The following is an 18,871-nucleotide window of genomic DNA, read 5'->3' on the forward strand; positions in this document are numbered from 1 at the left end:
CAGATGTGGAGGCCTAGGGCTGAAGTAAAACATGGGATATGTTTTGACCAGCAGGAACCAGCCATATGTTCCACAGCTTGCACTGATATTCTTATTGTACATTGTCACTGGAATCAACTCTTTAAAATTCCAGGAGTGTATTGTATGTTATAGATTTGATTATAATTTGTCATCTTGACACAGCATCCGCGTCTGCTCATAAGGGACGGTGTTGGTGTGCACGTCTGCATTTCCATACACCTAATTAAGTATTTTAATTAATTTCAGCTTGTTGTGGAGTGAAGTGTATTATCTTTGAGATTTACCTACTCGCTTTTTTATGCCTTGGAAGCCTACTGCCTCTCTTCTGGGCTGGCTTGTTTGACTGAACAGTCTGGAATATTCCCATTCAGCCATGTCTCTTAGGCACAACACACAGGACTCCCAGTACCCACGTTGGTCCTTTACCAAATAATTTTACGGAGTTTACCACAGTGATAATAACATTTTTGATTTGAGCTAAAGCCATTATTTTATACTCTGGCTATTAACAAATAGCAGATATACAAGTTCATAGTGCGGCACCGAGTGCCGCACTATGAGCTTGTAGATCTGCTATTTTTGAAAAATCATGATAATTTGTGCAAATCGTTGATTTCCCGGATTGAATTTGTTAAGGCATTACAATTACAATTGACAATTTAGGCATGTAGCAGATGCTCGTATCCAGAGCAGCAGCTCAGCAGCCTTGTGGCTGGGACCCATTTACACATACACTGTACACACAAGTACAATACCACATGGTACAGAGTGTGGGGAGAACAAGGGTCCTCTGAGCTGGCTGCAGGGAGTGGCAGGAAGACGTCCCTGCCGCTGCTCCACCGCCTCAAGATGTTCTGGGATTAAAGGAGCAAAACGCCAGTGATGGGTGGCTCCCGGCTGACAACCCTGCAGGTGGCCTATAGTGGCACCGTAGTAGGTGTGACAGGCAGCAATGCCCAGCAGGAATATCCACCTGTGCTTACATATAGAGTGTCTGCCACCTATCTAAATAACAGCCTTTGTATTTGTGGTCAAGCAAACAAAATGTATATCTTAATAACACAATGTATCTGAACAAGTAATCAACACCTTCAAATTCAACCTTAAGAGATGGCTTAAAGTTTTAATTTATGCAAATGTTTTATCATGGGTAATTATCAGCTCCATTTGTCACTGGTGTCATTTCTCATATTTCACTATAATTGTTCTGTCTCCTGTACTATGTCTACTACTTGTCTTGTATTGTATTGATGTCTGTTTTTGTATGGATAGCTATATCACCACCTTTGAAGTGAACAGCCTGCTCAGGGACTACAGATGAAAATTAGCTTTTGGCTAACTCTGGCTCATTTATGTGGATGTGAAAACTGACATGTTGATTAATGTGCACTGTCCAGTGATGTTGCTAGGTTTTCAATGTAATGGGTCCTGGGATGCAAGGGTGGTCTTTTAGATGGGTCCCAGGGACATTTTATGGGTCCCCAATTACACGTCCCCCCCCCTATCGTTTTCTTTGATCTCCAATCTCCATATCTTCTATGCGTGTGTGACTGTGTACATTATATCCTGATGCAGTGGATCTCAACCTTTTCAGGCAGCGACCCCCCAAAATAATCATATTTTAACTGGGGACCCCCCACCCTGAGGAATTAGGAGTTGAGGCACTTAATTTAGTTTGATTCAGTTCCACAGATACATATTGTGAAAATAGCAGATCTAGATCAGTGCGACCCGTTCCTGCTTTTCAAGACCGATACCGATATATATACATATATTAAAAAATCATAAATATATTTTTTCAAATGTATATGATTCTGTAGTATTAGCACACCTTATGGTAAGAAATACTAGTAGTGGGCAACAGGTGGATTTAACATACCTTTGACCAATAGAATACATTTAATCATAGAACCTTTTAATCATTATTATTATTTTATTTTGTATTATTTATGAATGTAGAATTTATTTTTACTATTTATTGTGTAGACTGAAAACACTGGCTTACAGTGGAAGTATTGGCAAATAAAGAAATAGGAATTCAAGAAATAATGAAGACAAATACTGACAATGCCTATGAACATTGGCTTGCAGTTATTGCACATAGTCAACATGCAATAATACTATTAGGCTTGTCATTGAGAAAGGAAAATAAAGTTGTCTTTTTGAGGAGAAGTGGAACCTTATAAGTCACTTTAAGTTTAGCATGAGGGAGAGGGTCTACCCTCTTCAGGGAATTAATTGTTATGATATCTCTAAGCTACAGAAAACATCCAGTTGCCTATTAAACATACACAAGACACAGACGATAGACAACCGGTTACTTACAGCTGCCATTAATTAGTGCTTTTGTTTGCCTTTGTGGTCAAATCAGGGTCAAATGCATAGGATCAACGAGCCATCGTTAACCTGCTAATGTTACACAGCTGATTGGCAACATGCGTTAATCCACCACTCACTATGATCTCCAAGCAAGTGGGAGAACACTCTAAAATCGGGGATTTTACTTTGGCTGGTCAATTTAAGATGACAACAGCAACAAAGATTAGTAGTAGACCTGTATGTATGATGATCAGTTATTATTCCAGACAGTGGTCTATCCAAGACGTTTTAACACGTTTAAGAGCAGGTCCTCATGCCGTCTCTCTCTCTCTCTCTCTGTGTGTAGCGTAGACTAACAGCGAGGGGCTGTGCTGCTGCACAACGCCGTTTAACCGAGTTATACTTCTCCAGTACAACGGTGTCTAACCGGAGAGTTATACTTCTCCACCAACGGTGCCTAACCGAGAGAGTCCATGTAGATCACAGCTGACAAATATTATATATTATCGGAGCTAATCGGAGCTGCGTCCCATGGACGCACTAGAGTTGTCATGAATGCGTCCTTTCGCAATATGGTGCGTCAGCGACGCAGGACGCAGGCCTACGAGCATCTCTGACTGTCCCTGATAAATAAACCAAATAAATAAAAAACACACTGTTCAGTATATATGCATAGTATACTATAACTAGCATCTATAAAAAAAATCACACCCTGTGTGAAGGTAGCGGCGCCTTTGAATACATTATGTCATCGATATGTGTTTATAATGTGTTTATAGCCATGTGTCATGTGAAGCTTGACCAATCACTTTGTTGACGGGTCTGACCAATCAGAGCGTCGACGACAGATAAAGTTAAATTGAGGATCTAACTTTAAATAACTTACCTAGAAGGAGACTTTAGCCAAATAAAAATATATACAAAAAAAAACATGAGGAAATAAAAAATAAACCTTGACATCATAGTGATGTCATGAATAGTCCCCTTGCCTGACAAATCACAACCTTGACGGGCCTGACCAATCAGAACCTTGACGGGCCTGACCAATCAGAACCTTGACGGGCCTGACCAATCAGAACCTTAACGGACTCTTGGATTCTCGATCGTCTCTATCAAACCATTCTGTCATAACGGATGACTGGGTCCCGAACTCAGACTTTCTATACATTCACCCTTCATCTGTTCTTGTATCTTTCTCTTTCTATTCGTCATATTAACTTTAAATAACTTACCTAGACGGAGACTTTAGCCAAATGAATAATAAGATGAAGTCATTGTCATCGTTTATATAGACATCGAATTCTATATTCATGACATCATAGTGATGTCATGAATAGTGACCAATCACAACTTTGGCGCACCTGACCAATCAGAACGTTGACGCACCTGACCAATCAGAACGTTGACGCACCTGACCAATCAGAACGTTGACGCAAAAGCCAGGCATAGAGGGCTAATATCCGCTCTATACCTAAAGGTATAGAGCGGCTAGCGCCGCTCTATACCTAAAGGTATAGAGCGGCTAGCGCCGCTAAAAAAAAAGGAAAAAAAGAGGCAACAATAAGGGATTATGGCTTTGGTCTTGAGCCTGAATCAAACCCACAATGCCCACAATGTCACAATTGGATCTGCTGACAGTTGAGCCACCTGGTTGCCTCATTTCTGTATTGCTTTTTAATTGGTCAAACTATTTAGGCTAGAGTGCTGAGTGCAGCATTCATGTTTGCATTTGCCTGTTTTGAAGGTAAAAGACTGCTCATCATCACAAGGCCAGCCTTTGTCTGTGTCCTTCCAACCAATGTCTAATATGAGCATCCTTTAACTGTGTACGTGTGTTAGAGAGATATAGTGGATCATTCGAGAACATGCTCTTTTATTTTAATGATTGCACAAAATGTGTGTGTGTGTGTGTGTGTGTGTGTGTGTGTGTGTGTGTGTGTGTGTGTGTGTGTGTGTGTGTGTGTGTGTGTGTGTGTGTGTGTGTGTGTGTGTGTGTGTGTGTGTGTGTGTGTGTGTGTGTGTGTGTGTGTGTGTGTGTGTGTCTTTGTGTGCGTTTGTGTGCATGCATGCCTGCATGTGTGTGCTTATGCTTGTGACTGAACTGCTAAGTTCCCCGGCTAGTTGCACCTGCTGAGAGAGGCTGTTTGACCAAGCTCCAGAGGAACAGATGTTCCTGCCTGGTCTCTTGGGAACAGGAAGGCTGCAGTCAGCAACATCTTCTCCTGGATTCATGTAGAGTAAACATGCGGAAATGCATACACTAATGCACATATGCGTATATGTTCACACTCAGACACGCACGGCCGCACGCACGCACACATGCTTGCACACACACACACACACACACACACACACACACACACACACACACACACACACACACACACACACACACACACACACACACACACACACACACACACACACACACACACACACACACACAAATTCATCATGCACCAGCATATTTAACTAGGCTGGCAGCATCCTTATTAACTCTAGTTGGGCTTGTTGGCTGCTGTACAGTAAGCATCTCTTCTAGACAGACGAAAGCATCGCTCCGTGTCCTGCGCCCATGTGTTTCACGCTGGCTGTGGTTATCCCTGACTGTCATGTATCATTACGCTGGCTGCGGTCTTGTGGTTTGCATTGACGTCTCCGGTCTTCTGCTAGCCATTACTCTCATAGGCACTGATCCATTTGGTCTCAGTCAGCCTTCAAAGATCAGGTGCCCCTTAGCTACTGTAGGAAGCAAACTTGAGGGCAGTTTAAAAAAAAGTTGGGCTCTGCTCTAGTCAGTGGCTTTTGACTGCAACTCTAACTCCTGGATTAGGTAAGAAGAGGTCATGTTAGTTTGTGTGCTTCTGGTTCTCTGGGTCTCATCAAAAAAAGACAATTTGCCTTCCCATCAGGCCTACAAAAACAAAACTCTGTGTTAATGTTATTAAATGAGCCTGGAGATGTATTTGTATTTTGTTTGTTTAAAGTCTACCATAGCGTTGCCAGTTGTCGTTTCTTCTCAGAGATTCTCGCTCTGTCAGTGGACAAGCTTCTGTTTCACAAGAATGTTGATGTCACAGGGTATGCTGTGTCCCTGTCTTCACACAATCCCACAATATTCTGTCATCATGACGCACATGAATCGATTTGCTTTAGCTGAGCAAGACCACAGCAGAGTGTTACCAGTGTTTACCCTGTCAAACCTCCACCCTTCCTCCACCTCCGGTTGTCTTTTCATGTTTCACATGTCTCTTTGTGGTGGTTTCTTCCCCCCCGATGTATTACCTTTCCCGGAATCACTTTACTTGCCAAGTACAATACATGAATGTGTGTTATGGAACCCTATCATTCATACTTGCTACTTTGGATTCAATGCAACGGGAACACTGAACAACAATACAACCCACCGTACTCTGTTTATAGAGAGCCTCAGGTCTTCTCTAGACTGATTTCTAAAAAGAAAGAAAAAAAGAAACTAGCCGGCTACAGGCTCACAGTGTGTCGCGTTGCAAGGCATCGTGAGCTTAATAGATCAGCTATTTTCGTTTTATGAAACACAGCTGCGCAACTAAGTATACATTATTTAACATTGTAACTGTCTTTCTTTCCACAGGCTGTGCAGGCTGGGCTGCAGTGGGATGAGCCAGGTGAACTGTAGGGCTCTGGATGTTCCGCGTGGGCGGAAGAGGCTGCTGGTGGTGGCCATGAAGCTGCCCTGCTCCCTGTACTGCTCCCTGTGGTTCCTCCTGCTGTTGGGAGCCGGCTCCCTGCTCCTTCTGGTCCGCCTCCAGGACCTCTCTGAGATGGTCCAGCAGCAGACCCCAGGTCAGTGGCTGTCTATGCTCTGTGGAGTAACGCTTAATTTTATACTCTGTCACATGCCGGCATAGCTTGCTGAAAGCAACCGATATTCAAGCAGACAACACGTCGAAGATCAGTTGTTCTGAGTCTAAATTAGCCGTAAGCGCTTTCAACCTGGCTTCCCTATTTTGGGCTTGTAATTATAGCCGAACATTTTCAGACCTTGAAAGGTTTTCAAAATGTCACTTGTATTCTTCTTTAACAAATATCGAAAATAGCCAATCTACAAGCTCACAATGCATCGCAATGTGATGGTTTGTGAGCTTGTAGATCGGCTACTGTAAAACAAAGTATGAAATAGATTTGAGGTGATTAAGGTGGCAAATAGCCGGCATCGTATTAGAGTCAGCGAACGTTGCCTGATTTCTGTCAAGTGTATACTTTTTCATTTACTGTAGCCTACTTACAGTATTCTCTTGTGGTCAGTATTGCACAGACACAGTCAGTAGTTGTCCATGCTGTGTAGAACAGCATGGGAAATTATTACCACCAACCACCAGCCAAATGCTGGTAAATGTTGTGCTGTGGCTGGTGTGTTCGTATACGCTGCCAACCACTTTGGCAGGTGATCCACCATTAGCTGACAAATATATTGCCAAAATGCTATATTTCCATTGTGGAGAAAAGTCGGTTGGACAGTTCAGTTTTTCTATTTCTTTTTTGTTTTTGTTTTATCTTTTCAGATGTTCTTCCAATTTCTGAAAATTAATTACTTTTTTTTTTAAAAATCATTGTTTTATTGAGTTTTTCCTCTTCATCTCAAACTCACAAATTCTTAAAACAATCAACTGTCTGAGGAGCTAACATACATAGTAGTTCTTCTAGGTTTACCTAGTTATCCCTCTTATGCAAATATACTGTCTATACTGTATTATTTTAATGTCCTTTAACTTTTGTTGGTGTCATTCTGTTTTGTAAATGTAATCCATTTGCTCCATCTTTCCTCAAGCTGAGTTAGAGGTTGTTGTTGTTTTCCTTGTTCTTCTGCAGTGCCTTTATATTGTGTAATGGAGGCCTTGTTTTGTGGCTGACAGAGGATGACATTGCAGCATCTTGTTTTCAGGTGGTAACTGTGGCTCAGACTTGACTAGATAGATTACACTAGGAAAACACTAATTTGAACTGACGTGAAAAGGGAATAGTTGTGTTCGCTCATAGTGAATTGTAGTACATGAGACAATGTTGTGTTTCATGTCGGTCATATTCAGCAGTAAACGTATCTTTAGTAAACAAGTCCTGATACAAGTCCATTCCAATTCCATCAGTTTAGGGACCATCTTTCAACCAGCGAACCAAAAGTGGCTGCAGTTTGGCAGTAGGTGAACTTTGTTTTTCAGGGTTTGCAAAGAATGTGCCTGGTTTGTAACCATGGGGTGGATTCTGTAATTTCCACGTGAGTGTCCCCAGTGGTGACAGTCAATTTCCTGAGCAGAGCCATTTCCAGGGCCGGGTTATGCCACTTACTGTCTCATACACATGGGCAACATCAAACCCAGTGGCCTTTTGGGAATTGGTATTTTGATCTGCATTGTATATACACAGTGAGCTAGGGTTAGTCTCAATTATCCTCATACTTTGTAATTTGGTGGAGTTATTGAGAAAATGTAGATTCATTCCAACAGAATGGAAATGTGTGGGAGCATGTATATATATATATATTTTTGTAGTTAAGCACTCTTTCAGAAGCATGGGGTCGTTGCAGTGCCATACCTCATTTAAGGAAACAGAATAATAATGTGATGGGTATTGAAAGAAAGAAAGCAGTTAAAAGAAATTGGAAATGGTTGAGTTCGTAAATTACATTTCACAGATCAATATAACAATATAACAGCATAAAAGAATGAACACATCAGAGGCCATTTTTAAATTGCATCCCCTCCATGTTCCATCAGTGCAGAACGCACAATACCCTGAAATTGGTTTTGTGATGTCTCTATTCGCAATCGCCTCTGTTTCCTTTCTGAATCCCTCACTGACACCATAGATTAAACAGATGCAGATTTTCAATCACTTCACAGTGCTGCTTGAGGAACATCGACATGGAGGGTGTAATTGTCAGGGTGTTGAGCGCATTGTGCATCCGATAATAATGACTTTCACAGCTGTTATTAGCCCGTGCCTCTATAGCCTCTTGAAACACGGGGCCTGTCAACAAATCTAATGATGCCAACGTAAACATTCTGCACGGACGGAAACAAAGTTTTCAATCCCCTCAGCCTGCCCTGATGGTGACCCAACATTGTTCATTAGCATGCCATGAGTAAGCTCTTTGGTAGCGCTTTACTTAACCCATTTAGACCTGAGGCCGATTCTACAAATGCCTTCTAAATCAGTATGGTTCTCACACTTTCAAGACTTCAAGACTCAAAAATAGCAGATGCACGAGCTTTTAGATCTGCTATGGCCAATGCTAAAATGACACAGGTGCTTTCTTGGTTTTAAAGGGTTAAAGGTCGGGCCTATAATACATTATAAACACATTTATAATGCATTATTTTTATTTTAACATCATTTTTATTCACAGCTTACAGGATAAGGCTAAACGGTGATTAAAAGAAACCCTTCTAGTTTTCTGAAAGAAAACAAACAAACACAAACCCTCCCACCTAACCCTCTCCCAAAAAGGTACATTGACAGTAAATGAAAAGGCACATATAATGCATTATAATGCGCTTATAAGGCTTCATAACACTAGTTATAAATGTTTAAAAATTATAGGCAATTAGGCATAACAACTTATAACAAGGTTTATGAATTATTATAAGTGCGAACAGCACATTATCAGTAGCCTGGTAAACCCTCCCTCCGGAAATCTCATTTCCATTTGATTTCAGAAAGGAGTCTGGTCTGAAACGCCTTTCTCCAATAATCGCTCTGCTCGCCGAGCCGACGAGCCTATCAGCGTCGTCGCTCATTGTTCTGTGATTGACAGCGACAGTTGGCCAATCAGGTGGCGAGTTCGAGTGAGCCCGAATGAACCCGAGTGCAGCCTGAGAGCCGCCGACAAAAGACGAACGGCAGCCATTGTTGTTTGTGCGAGTGCCTTCACTTCTTACTTTCAGTTTTATAACGCTTTCAAACTTCTTTTTTGAGGCACGGAATTTACTTATAAGATATCGTTTGGATAGAATTTAGTTGTTTAACTTCATATATGTGGTCAATTAATCATGACAGAGCCTATTTAAAAATATAAATTTAGAGAACCGGCAGGGGCGGGGAGTGACACGCATGTATCCCAATAAGGCAACCTATTTTCGGCATGGCCGTCCCAAAAGTCCCGTTGCGTCACATAGTCTGGAGCTCGTCAAAATGAACTGCTCATTGGCTGAAGGGGAAAACGATCATTGGTTGAAGGGGTTGTCAGTCAACGGTATTACTCCCGCCCAACTCCAGCCCACAGCGATTATTGCAGAAAGGCGTTTCAGACCAGACTCCTTTCTGAAATCAAATGGAAATGAGATTTCCGGAGGGAGGGTTTACCAGGCTACATTATCAGTATGTTTACTTTATAACTTAGTCAGTTATAAAGTGTCTTTGTTATAAGTTATTATGCATAATTATAAACATGTATAACAAATGTTATGAAGCCGTATAAGTGCATTATAATGCATTATAAATGGGATTATAATGCATTATAGACACAATATTTAAGTAAAGCTCTTTTTTTGTCCTTGACCACTTAAGCCCTATATACTTCAACACAGTATAGGTTGCATTGCGATGCGTTGTGATCTTGTAGATCTTTTATTTCTACTCTTTATGAAAAAAATAAAACATGTTTGACTGTAATGACAAATAGGGATGCCAGGTTGAAAGTGGTTAAACAGAAAAGGAAAGGAAAAAAACAACATTTTAACTGATATATATACTGTACAAGCACCCAATGACCTCACACAACTATAATAAATATATCTACAGCTGGTGTATTATGACTGAAAAGGGAGTGATATCCTTGGACAGTGTAAAACCTGTGTTCCTGAACCACCTTGTAGTGTTCCTGGTGCTTGCTGACATGTTGGTTTTTGTGTATTTTTTATTTGTCAATGTTTCTGCCTGGCTCTTATTTTTTGACTATAACAATTTGTTAAGAGGTAACCTGGTGGCCACGGGGGGCTCAATGGCACGACCTCTGGTTACAGAGTAGTTTATATACTGCTGCCCTCACCATTCGTCAAACAGAGGAACCACTGGCAAAATGCGTGGCCTAACATTTTTACTTTTATTACTATACTTTTTAAAAGTGACACTGACAGCGCACGGACGCTGTGCTTTTGCATGTGAAGATTTTTTTACCGCTCTAGGCGGAAAAAAACCTATGTCCGCACATACATTGTATATAGGGGTGAGCAGAAGTCCCGGTTTGGCCGGGATTTGTGCGAACAGTCGCGCACACACCTGCATGCGCAATAAAGCATGGGTGCAGTAGTAGATCTAGAGATATTCAGAATGGGATTGATTTATGATATGTTTTTTTGCTTCCAAGTATAGGAGGCAGGACTTGGTCATATGGCTTAACCACATGAAGCCTAGCATCCCTAGCCTGGTTCCAGACGAATCTGCCTTTGCAAAATTGCATGCACTTTAGCCCTCGGCAGATTAGGTCTGGCCCCCCTCCATAGAGATTTCAATTCTCTCCCTCCGCAGTTGTGCGGAGCCAACCAGGGCCCAGTATCCAAATGTGGGCGGGCTTATCACCTTATTTGGAGCAATGACGTACAAGGAAGCACTGCTCTGATTGGTTCGTTCAAGGAAGCACTGCTCTGATTGGTTTAGGTCTAACCAATAGAGTCCGTTTGGATCTTTTTGTAACCGCCCCTTGGAAGAAAATCTACCGTTGATAGGGACCAGACTAATATCCACGCAGTGTGTCGTGTGATATTGTCTGGCTACGCGAGGCTATAGCATCCCTATTCTGGGCATGTTACAATAGGCAACGATTCTGCAAAGATAGGTGAACATTCGCTGAAAATAGCAGATCTACAAGCTGCAAGTGAGCATGTAGATAAGCTGTCTTCTGTGAATACATTTGGTGTAGAGGGCAAAAAGGAGATGGGCCAAGTATGGTGGTTAAGGATAACATCTTAGTATTCACCATATGATTTTCAGTCACAACCTTGCTCATAACTAAGCAGCTTTTATGTACTACACCAAGATGTGCACAGAATTCTAAATTAATCTGTCATCTGTCATTGCTCATATAAAACCATCCTCTCTGTGTGCGGGGTGGAGGAGACTGCTCTGGCTGTTGGCATCATCAGTGGTCTCTGCAACCAGGGGTGAAACCATTAATCAACTTATCGGTCAGCATGAAATTAATCACATAAAAATTTAGTAGGTTTAATCGTCCCATATCATCAGTTTAGTGATGTACTGTATCATGTAAAATAAGTCTTATATTTACCATTTACAACTTGACCACATTTTAATATTAAAAGTTCAGTTTTTTCTGCATGGCAAAAACATTATGAAGTAATTTCAAGATAGCCCAGTCACCTGAGAAGATAGTGGCTGATAATCCTCTAGTGTTGACACAGGCACACTATATCAATCAATACTAGTAGTAGGCACATACACATTATGCACATGATTAGATTCTCATGGTTTGATTTGAGATGTTACACATCAACTTCACACATCTTTTCTTTAGCTTACCTTTATTTTGTGTGTGTGTGTGTGTGTGTGTGTGTGTGTGTGTGTGTGTGTGTGTGTGTGTGTGTGTGTGTGTGTGTGTGTGTGTGTGTGTGTGTGTGTGTGTGTGTGTGTGTGTGTGTGTGTGTGTGTGTGTGTGTGTGTGTGTGTGTGTGTGTGTGTGTGTGTGTGTGTGTGTGCGTGCGTGCTTGCGTTTGTTTGTGTGTTTGGAGGGTAGGGGTGCCCCAAAACATCATCCTGAAACATCTCATCTAAATTTATGAGCATCTGCTTTGCTCCAGGTGCCCATATGGTTGTGAGAGCCACAGTGATGACAGGGTCCTGGGAAGGATCTATGCACTATTCAGCAAGTCGGGCCACTCTGCGTCCGACTTTATTAAATGGCTGTCTTGAATTTGCACGGCCAGCGTGCTGGAGTTAGCCCGTGGTCCTCTGCCTATTTGGTGTATAGGCCTGGATTTTACTGTGATTGATAAAGGTTATAGATTGATAGATTGTATTTAGTCTCATATGATGAAAAGAGCAATATACTGTATACTATATCCAGTGGCTCTGCAGTAGTAGTGATCCATTGGTGGGTCAAAATACATTCTAAGAGTGCTGTTGTGTGAAAACCTCATGACTTCCAGCTTCACAGATTTGTATTTTTCTGTCTTTGAATTTTAGGTGGCCTTTTATAGATAGACTTTTATAAACTGTCACAACCCTAATGCCCAAATTAATCCATTTCAAAAGAATTTTATGAGTCAATGAATTTGTTGAAAAGTTAGAATTTTGAATCAAGAATCAATCAAGATGGGTTTATTTGTCACTCACTCTTACAGGTACAAGCAGCAAAATGTTGGTATGTTCTGCAAAACTGTGCTAACAACTTCAATATAAATAGATACAAGCAAGATAATAATAGAGATAATGCTGTATTGTAATGAAAAAATACAATAAGTTAAAAATATAGTTAAAAATAAGGTTTTAAAAAAGGACAGATTAGACTCACTCTAACCATCTTTAAAAACCTCTTAGCAGCAATGGGTATCGTATACTGTCGTATACGTTGTGCAGGGACGGGGGGGAACGTCCTGTGGTGCACTCACCTTCCGCAGAACTCGCACTCTGAGAGCAGCTATTCCCATTACATACAGGGATGGCCCCCATCATGCTGCTCTGGGTGGTAGCAGAGTAGAAGGATTTCAGAGATCCAGAATTTTCTCAAGTGCCTGAGGTGGTGCAGGTGTTGTATTGCCATCTTTGCCACAGTCTCTGTGTGCATTCTCCAAGTCAGGTCCTTGGTGATGTGTACACAAAGGTATAGTACTTGAAACTGCTCACCATCTCCACTGGTGTATGTTGATTAGGAGGGGCATGTAAAGGCCAATTTACTCTTTGAACGTCAAGTGTCGAACAACACGTCGCACTACGTGTCTCACAACCTTCACAGATTTGAGCATTCTTACTGTCTGCGACTTGCCGACATCATCGCCATAAAACGCAAACAAGGAAGTGAATGTGGTCTCGCGCATAATGGAGATGACTTTGTCTTCCCAACCAATCAGAGTATGCAACATTTTATGACGTGTCTGTTAAGGTCCTCCGCGAAACATTTTCTTGTCGCTTTGACGTCACTTTTGTCACACAAAGCATAAACTGTCCTTAAGACCTTTGACCTCTGATTTTTATTGCTGACAATAGCACCAATAAGTGTACAACAATGACCATGCATTTTGTATGTTCCAGGAAATTTCCACTGTTACAGTGTAATAGCACTGTCCGGAATAGGAAAATGCCACATCACCATCGGCCTATAATTGGCTGTGTTGTTCTGTTTGGGTTGGTGGTGGGAGTCACGACTGAAATCCATCTGGTTCGGCTGGGTCTTTCTTATCATTGATTTTATAAAAAGGAATAAGTCATATTACATTTCTCATTGATTGAACTATGATGTTCCCACTCAGCTTGCCACCATACGCCTTGTAAAAGCTGCTACTAAAAATAGAATGGTTCTCCTCCATCATCGATTTAGCCTGTGTTAACTATAGTATCTGCTCCCTTGCTCGGTTAGTGGATGATTGGATGTCCCTAAAACCTGATTGATTAGCAAGTAATTGATTTCAGCGTGCTGCACTGGGAATCGCAGAAGTGCATAAGATTGCAAATAGCGATAAGTTGCAAGGCGTTTTGGATGGTTGTTTCTGCTTAATTGGATCAATGCTATTAAGTTCAGACCTGTGAAACCAAAGCTTACTTGTTTCCCATGTTGTGTAATCCTAGGAGCGTTTGAGTGCCGCTCTACTTCACCACCAACCGGATTGTAATTGCATTTCAAGATTCATCTCAATAGCTTTTCTTTCTACACAGTAGGTGCTATACAAATCATTTTGGAGGAAATTGAACTTTGCCTTTTCGTTATTATTCCCCTGACAGAACACTGTATTTACATTTTCAGTAGCTGCCTTGAGTTTGTACAAGAACTCGCTGTGCCGAGGTTGTAAACAGGAGGCGTGTCGGCGTTAAGCTGCGGTGAGGAAAAAGAGAATCACATTAGATTACATCAAAGCCTTCTCTGGGTTGGCCACTCTCCACCATGTGTTGCCGATTGAATTTCCTCCCTAAAGTGAGCTAATACAATTTGAAAGTTGGCTACTGGTGTGTGATGAGTGTGATGTAGGTCCTACTTCAGTCCAAACAAAAACATGTCGGAGCAAGACAAATTTGATTTGATTGTATGGGGGGGGCATAAAGCCACTCAGTGCTTTATTAAGCAATGACACTGGCTGCTTGGCTCTCTCTGTATGAGAAGTGTCTGTGTTTTAGGCCATTGAGTGACGTTTACATTATTTCACACCGGCGTCATAAATGTCGCAGTACATTATGGCATCTTTCAGCAGTCTCACATAAGGATGTCTGAAGAGCCTATATGCGTTAGAGGAACACTAAAATAGACACTCAGCTCAATCCATGGATTTGTTTACCCTCACAAAGGGGGAGTATTTTCAATCCACACGGTTCAAGGCTGAGGTTAAAAAGCAAATAGTTGCCTAGAAAGGTTCCATTCTTTAAGAAATGAACCTTCTCAGTGACCCACAGTGCTTCACTGAATTGTTATTTTCCAGTTCCACGTATTTCATTTTTTCTTTTGTTATATATGACAGGGAGGCTGTGTGGGAAATTATAAAAGAATACGGTGAAGGACTTTGACAGGAGCCTCTTGTTCTCTCATTTCTCTATTGTGTACGAGGGTGAAAACATCATGTCAACATCCATCAAGTGGAGGTTATTTCGATAAAATAAGAGTTTAATTTGAGCCTACTGGTTCAGACTGCTTTTCCCACCACATATTACAGTGGCTTTTGGTAGTTGAAGATGAAGAGGAATAATTAGTTTTAAATTAGGGCTCCTTTTTTGTATTGGCTGTATGCCGGAATAGGGAGTTGACTCTTAACAATATTTAAAGGATCTGGTCGTAAGTCATGTCCTCCATAGAGTGTCATGTGTATTTTCTGGTGAGGAAGGAATTAGAGCTGGGCAATATAACATAGATATTGTGCTATGAGACTAGATAGTGTCTGGTATTTTGGTTATAATTGTGATATAGCTTGTAAGAGCAATGCACCAAGTCATACAGTACTGGCCAATAAACAGATTCTTAATGGCTGCATTACAGTATTGATAGAATTATTTGAATTGAATACACTCTGTTCTAACAATGAATGCCTCTACCTGTTTGGTCATCACATCCACATTACTAATGATCTTTTGTCAAAATTGTCTTGTGAAGCACCAATAGTCATCTCGAGGTATTAGGTAAAAGATATTGGGATATTTGATTTTGTCAATATCTCCCAGAGAGAAAGCACTGCAAAGCAGAATGCCCGCAACACAACACAACACAAAGTCTCAAGGTGCATAGTCTCGCGTAGCCAGACCCCACAGAAAATGAAAAACAGCGACCTCTGCTTTTCTGATATTCTGTGGAGTCTGGCAGGAGTATAATGTTAGACTAGAGCGCAGGGAAACACCGGTTTCATGTCTGCCTATAGCGCATCACTTCCGGTTGGTGCGACCATGTTTTCATTCCCACTAACAATATTTCTACACGGAACACTAACACCACTTCTCCCAGAGAACATGGATGGTTTTGGTTATAAGCCCACTTGTTTCTATGATGAAAGAGTAATTTAAAATGTGAATATCTTTCCGTGGTTTTGTCCGCTCCGAGGACGCTATTGTTAAATTAGTTTCGGCTAGTTTCGAGGGGGGGGGTGGATCATGGTGGATGGACACGTGAATCCCGCCCACTACATTTGATTGGGTAAAGCGCGGCCCACTTCCTGATCTGAAGGCACGCCCACTTTTAGCCAATGCGCACTGGTTAGGACGAACCGCTCCGACAGATTCCACCGCAGGTCGGAATCTGTTCTTGAGAGATTACAAGGTGCATGGCTCAACAATATCATGAAACTGAGAAAACAGCCAGCACACAGTAAATGTCCTTTTCACTTTGTTTTATTTACCTCTCAATATCGCCCAGCCCTAAGGAATCAAACCAACAAATGTGTGCATTTATTATACATTCATGCAGCTTGGCAAGACCGAATGGTACAAACTCTGGTACAATAAACTGTCGTTTATATTAACATGCAGGCCTAGATCCAAATATGGGGCCACTTTTGCCCCAAAAAAGATCAGACAGATTGTTGGTCCGGTATGAATAATGCAGCTTGTTTCCTCTGGCCTTGTGATGTCACTGGTCAGCAGTGGTGTAAAGTAACTAAGTACATTTACTGTAGCCTACTTAAGTACACTTTTTAGGTATTTTCTTTACTTTACTGGGGTATTTCCAATTTTCTGTACATCTCAGAGGAAACATTTTGTACTTTTACTACACTACAATTATTTTAAAACTCTAGTTACTTTGTAGATTTTGTTCTTTTACTCATGTACATTTTGAATTCCTGACTTTTACATGTAACAGGGTATTTCTACATTGCAGTATTGATACTTTTACTTAAGTAAAAACATTTGAGTGACCACTGCTGGTCAGACTGTTAGCTGCATTACTAAAACCCTACTTATGGGACGCTCCGGGCTCAGCCCTCTGTAGCAGTTCTTGTATTTGCAGGGTGACTTCACTGGTATATTAATAGCGTTGGGCAGACAATGAGCGTCACCATGTCACATGGACAGCCCTGCTGCTCCTGTACATAAGGTTAGCAGGGTCACTCCTTTCCCCAAGGTACATGCCAGGGGCGCAGACAAAATCATTGCCTCGCTGAACAGCCTCCCATAATGGAAGAACAAAGAAACCTACGCATTTCACAATCCTCAGTCGACTATTAACACGGAGGCCATTTTGCTCTTACGTCATACTCGGGGATGGGGAAACCTATTACTATTCTCAAGCAATTTTTTTATTATTCACATGGTGGCCATTTTGTTCTTATGTTATACTCGGGGATTAGGGTCGACGTGTATAATCTAAGTGCAAAATGGTCGCTGTGTGTGTATCTCAATGCTTCCCATGATGGCTCATATAGCTGAGATTATCACGGTGACACTTGACAGTGCTTTTTGTGGCGTCTCAATAAAAGCAATAGTCCTACAGTATAATATGGCTGTTGGCGCCTGTATTACATCTGTACCAGGAACTCACTCTCAAAATCCTTGAAATGGATCTCTATTTCCTACATGTCAATATCCAGGGTTTCATTTTAGGGAGGAGAGGACAGTGTTATATATTAGGCATATCAATAATTTTTTTTCTTACTTAAAAAGAGCCCAGGTCACGTAACGGTAATGTACGTCTCCGTGCACAGCTCCCCTCGCCTTGCCTTATGTGTGGATATGCTGACAGCAGCCACAGTAGCTACACACCACGTACCACTAGGGACTGAGTCAGCGCTAACACAAGGTCAAGGTCTCCTCAGAATGTAAGCCTTTATGAAGACAGCAGTGGCCCCCTGAGCCTCCCCCTGCTGTGACCTTCCTCCCTAAAACAGCTCATTGGTAATCAGAAAGTACTAGCGTTCGATATCATCTGTGACGTGAGTTTCTTTCTTTCCACGAACCACACAAGGTCACACCCATACCAGTGTTGATTTGAGGTCTCCGGGGTCCTTGGCCAGTCGCGTAGGCAATGTAAATTTTGCATGAGAAGAAGACTGCATCAGACATCGGCGGACTGTGGAGGGAGGCAGGCTACAATGTGAGAATGAGGAATCATATGCTAATACGTCTTATCTTGACCTTAATGGAAGTAAAGAAGTGATGATTTGAAAATTATACTAGATAAGTACAGACACAGAGACTCCTTTAACTGCACACACCCCCCCCCCCCCCCCACCTCCTCGTCCTCGGTCCTACGACTTCCTCTGAATATGATCATGATCTCATGTCCACAGGCTCTCTCACTCCATATTACATAGCATTAGCATTGTCCGCAAGAAGCCACCCACAGACGAGGGGGAAGAACAGAACGGAGCATTGAGATGCCAACAGGCAAACAGTCTCGAGGAGTCATCTCTCTCTGCTGCCCACACTTTGGTTTCTACAGCTGGGGGAAGGGAGCTCTACATCAAGCTGTCTCGTCGTACTTCCTTCAGTAGCTACACTGCGTGCAAACTAATTGGCCGGACAATAGCTGTCACTGTGTTGACCTCGCTGCTGGTAGATCTCTGAGCCACTCAAATCCTCAGTGTATAAATTAACTCTGAGAGTGGTTACATATTACTTTTGGTTACAAATGGATAAATGAACACTGAGGATTTTACGCTGTTCCCAGCTATCTCTAAATGTTAAGATGTCTCATAGAGATGTTTCATGAAGTTACTTAGATTTGTATTTATCTTAGGGAAGATATTTTCTCGCTTCTATAGAGGCAGGTAAAGTTTCAAGAAATGTAAATCTTCCGTGTGACATCTGAAGGTATTTCGAGACGTTGATGGCGGATTGGTGTGATGTATTATCTATTTATACTTAGTTTCTGAATTGGTCCACTGCCCTTTGCAACGTGGTGGGAAATGATAAG

At 41.7% G+C, this 18,871-nt stretch overlaps 1 protein-coding gene across 2 annotated transcripts in view; it reads left to right on the top strand.

Annotated features, from left to right (window-relative positions):
• LOC311047666 (carbohydrate sulfotransferase 8-like) overlaps positions 1-18,871 on the top strand; it is a 69,654-nt gene that overhangs the window by 15,478 nt on the left and 35,305 nt on the right. For both annotated transcript variants that reach the window (XM_084060463.1, XM_084060464.1), the window contains exon 2: positions 5,954-6,165. In XM_084060463.1, coding sequence (XP_083916589.1) covers positions 5,979-6,165 — 187 coding nt within the window. In that variant the 5' untranslated portion in view covers positions 5,954-5,978. The remainder of the gene's footprint in view (positions 1-5,953; positions 6,166-18,871) is intronic.

The sequence above is a fragment of the Gymnoscopelus microlampas genome (assembly GCF_963454915.1).
Source record: "Gymnoscopelus microlampas genome assembly, chromosome: 6".
NCBI classification, from domain to species: Eukaryota; Metazoa; Chordata; class Actinopteri; order Myctophiformes; family Myctophidae; genus Gymnoscopelus; species Gymnoscopelus microlampas.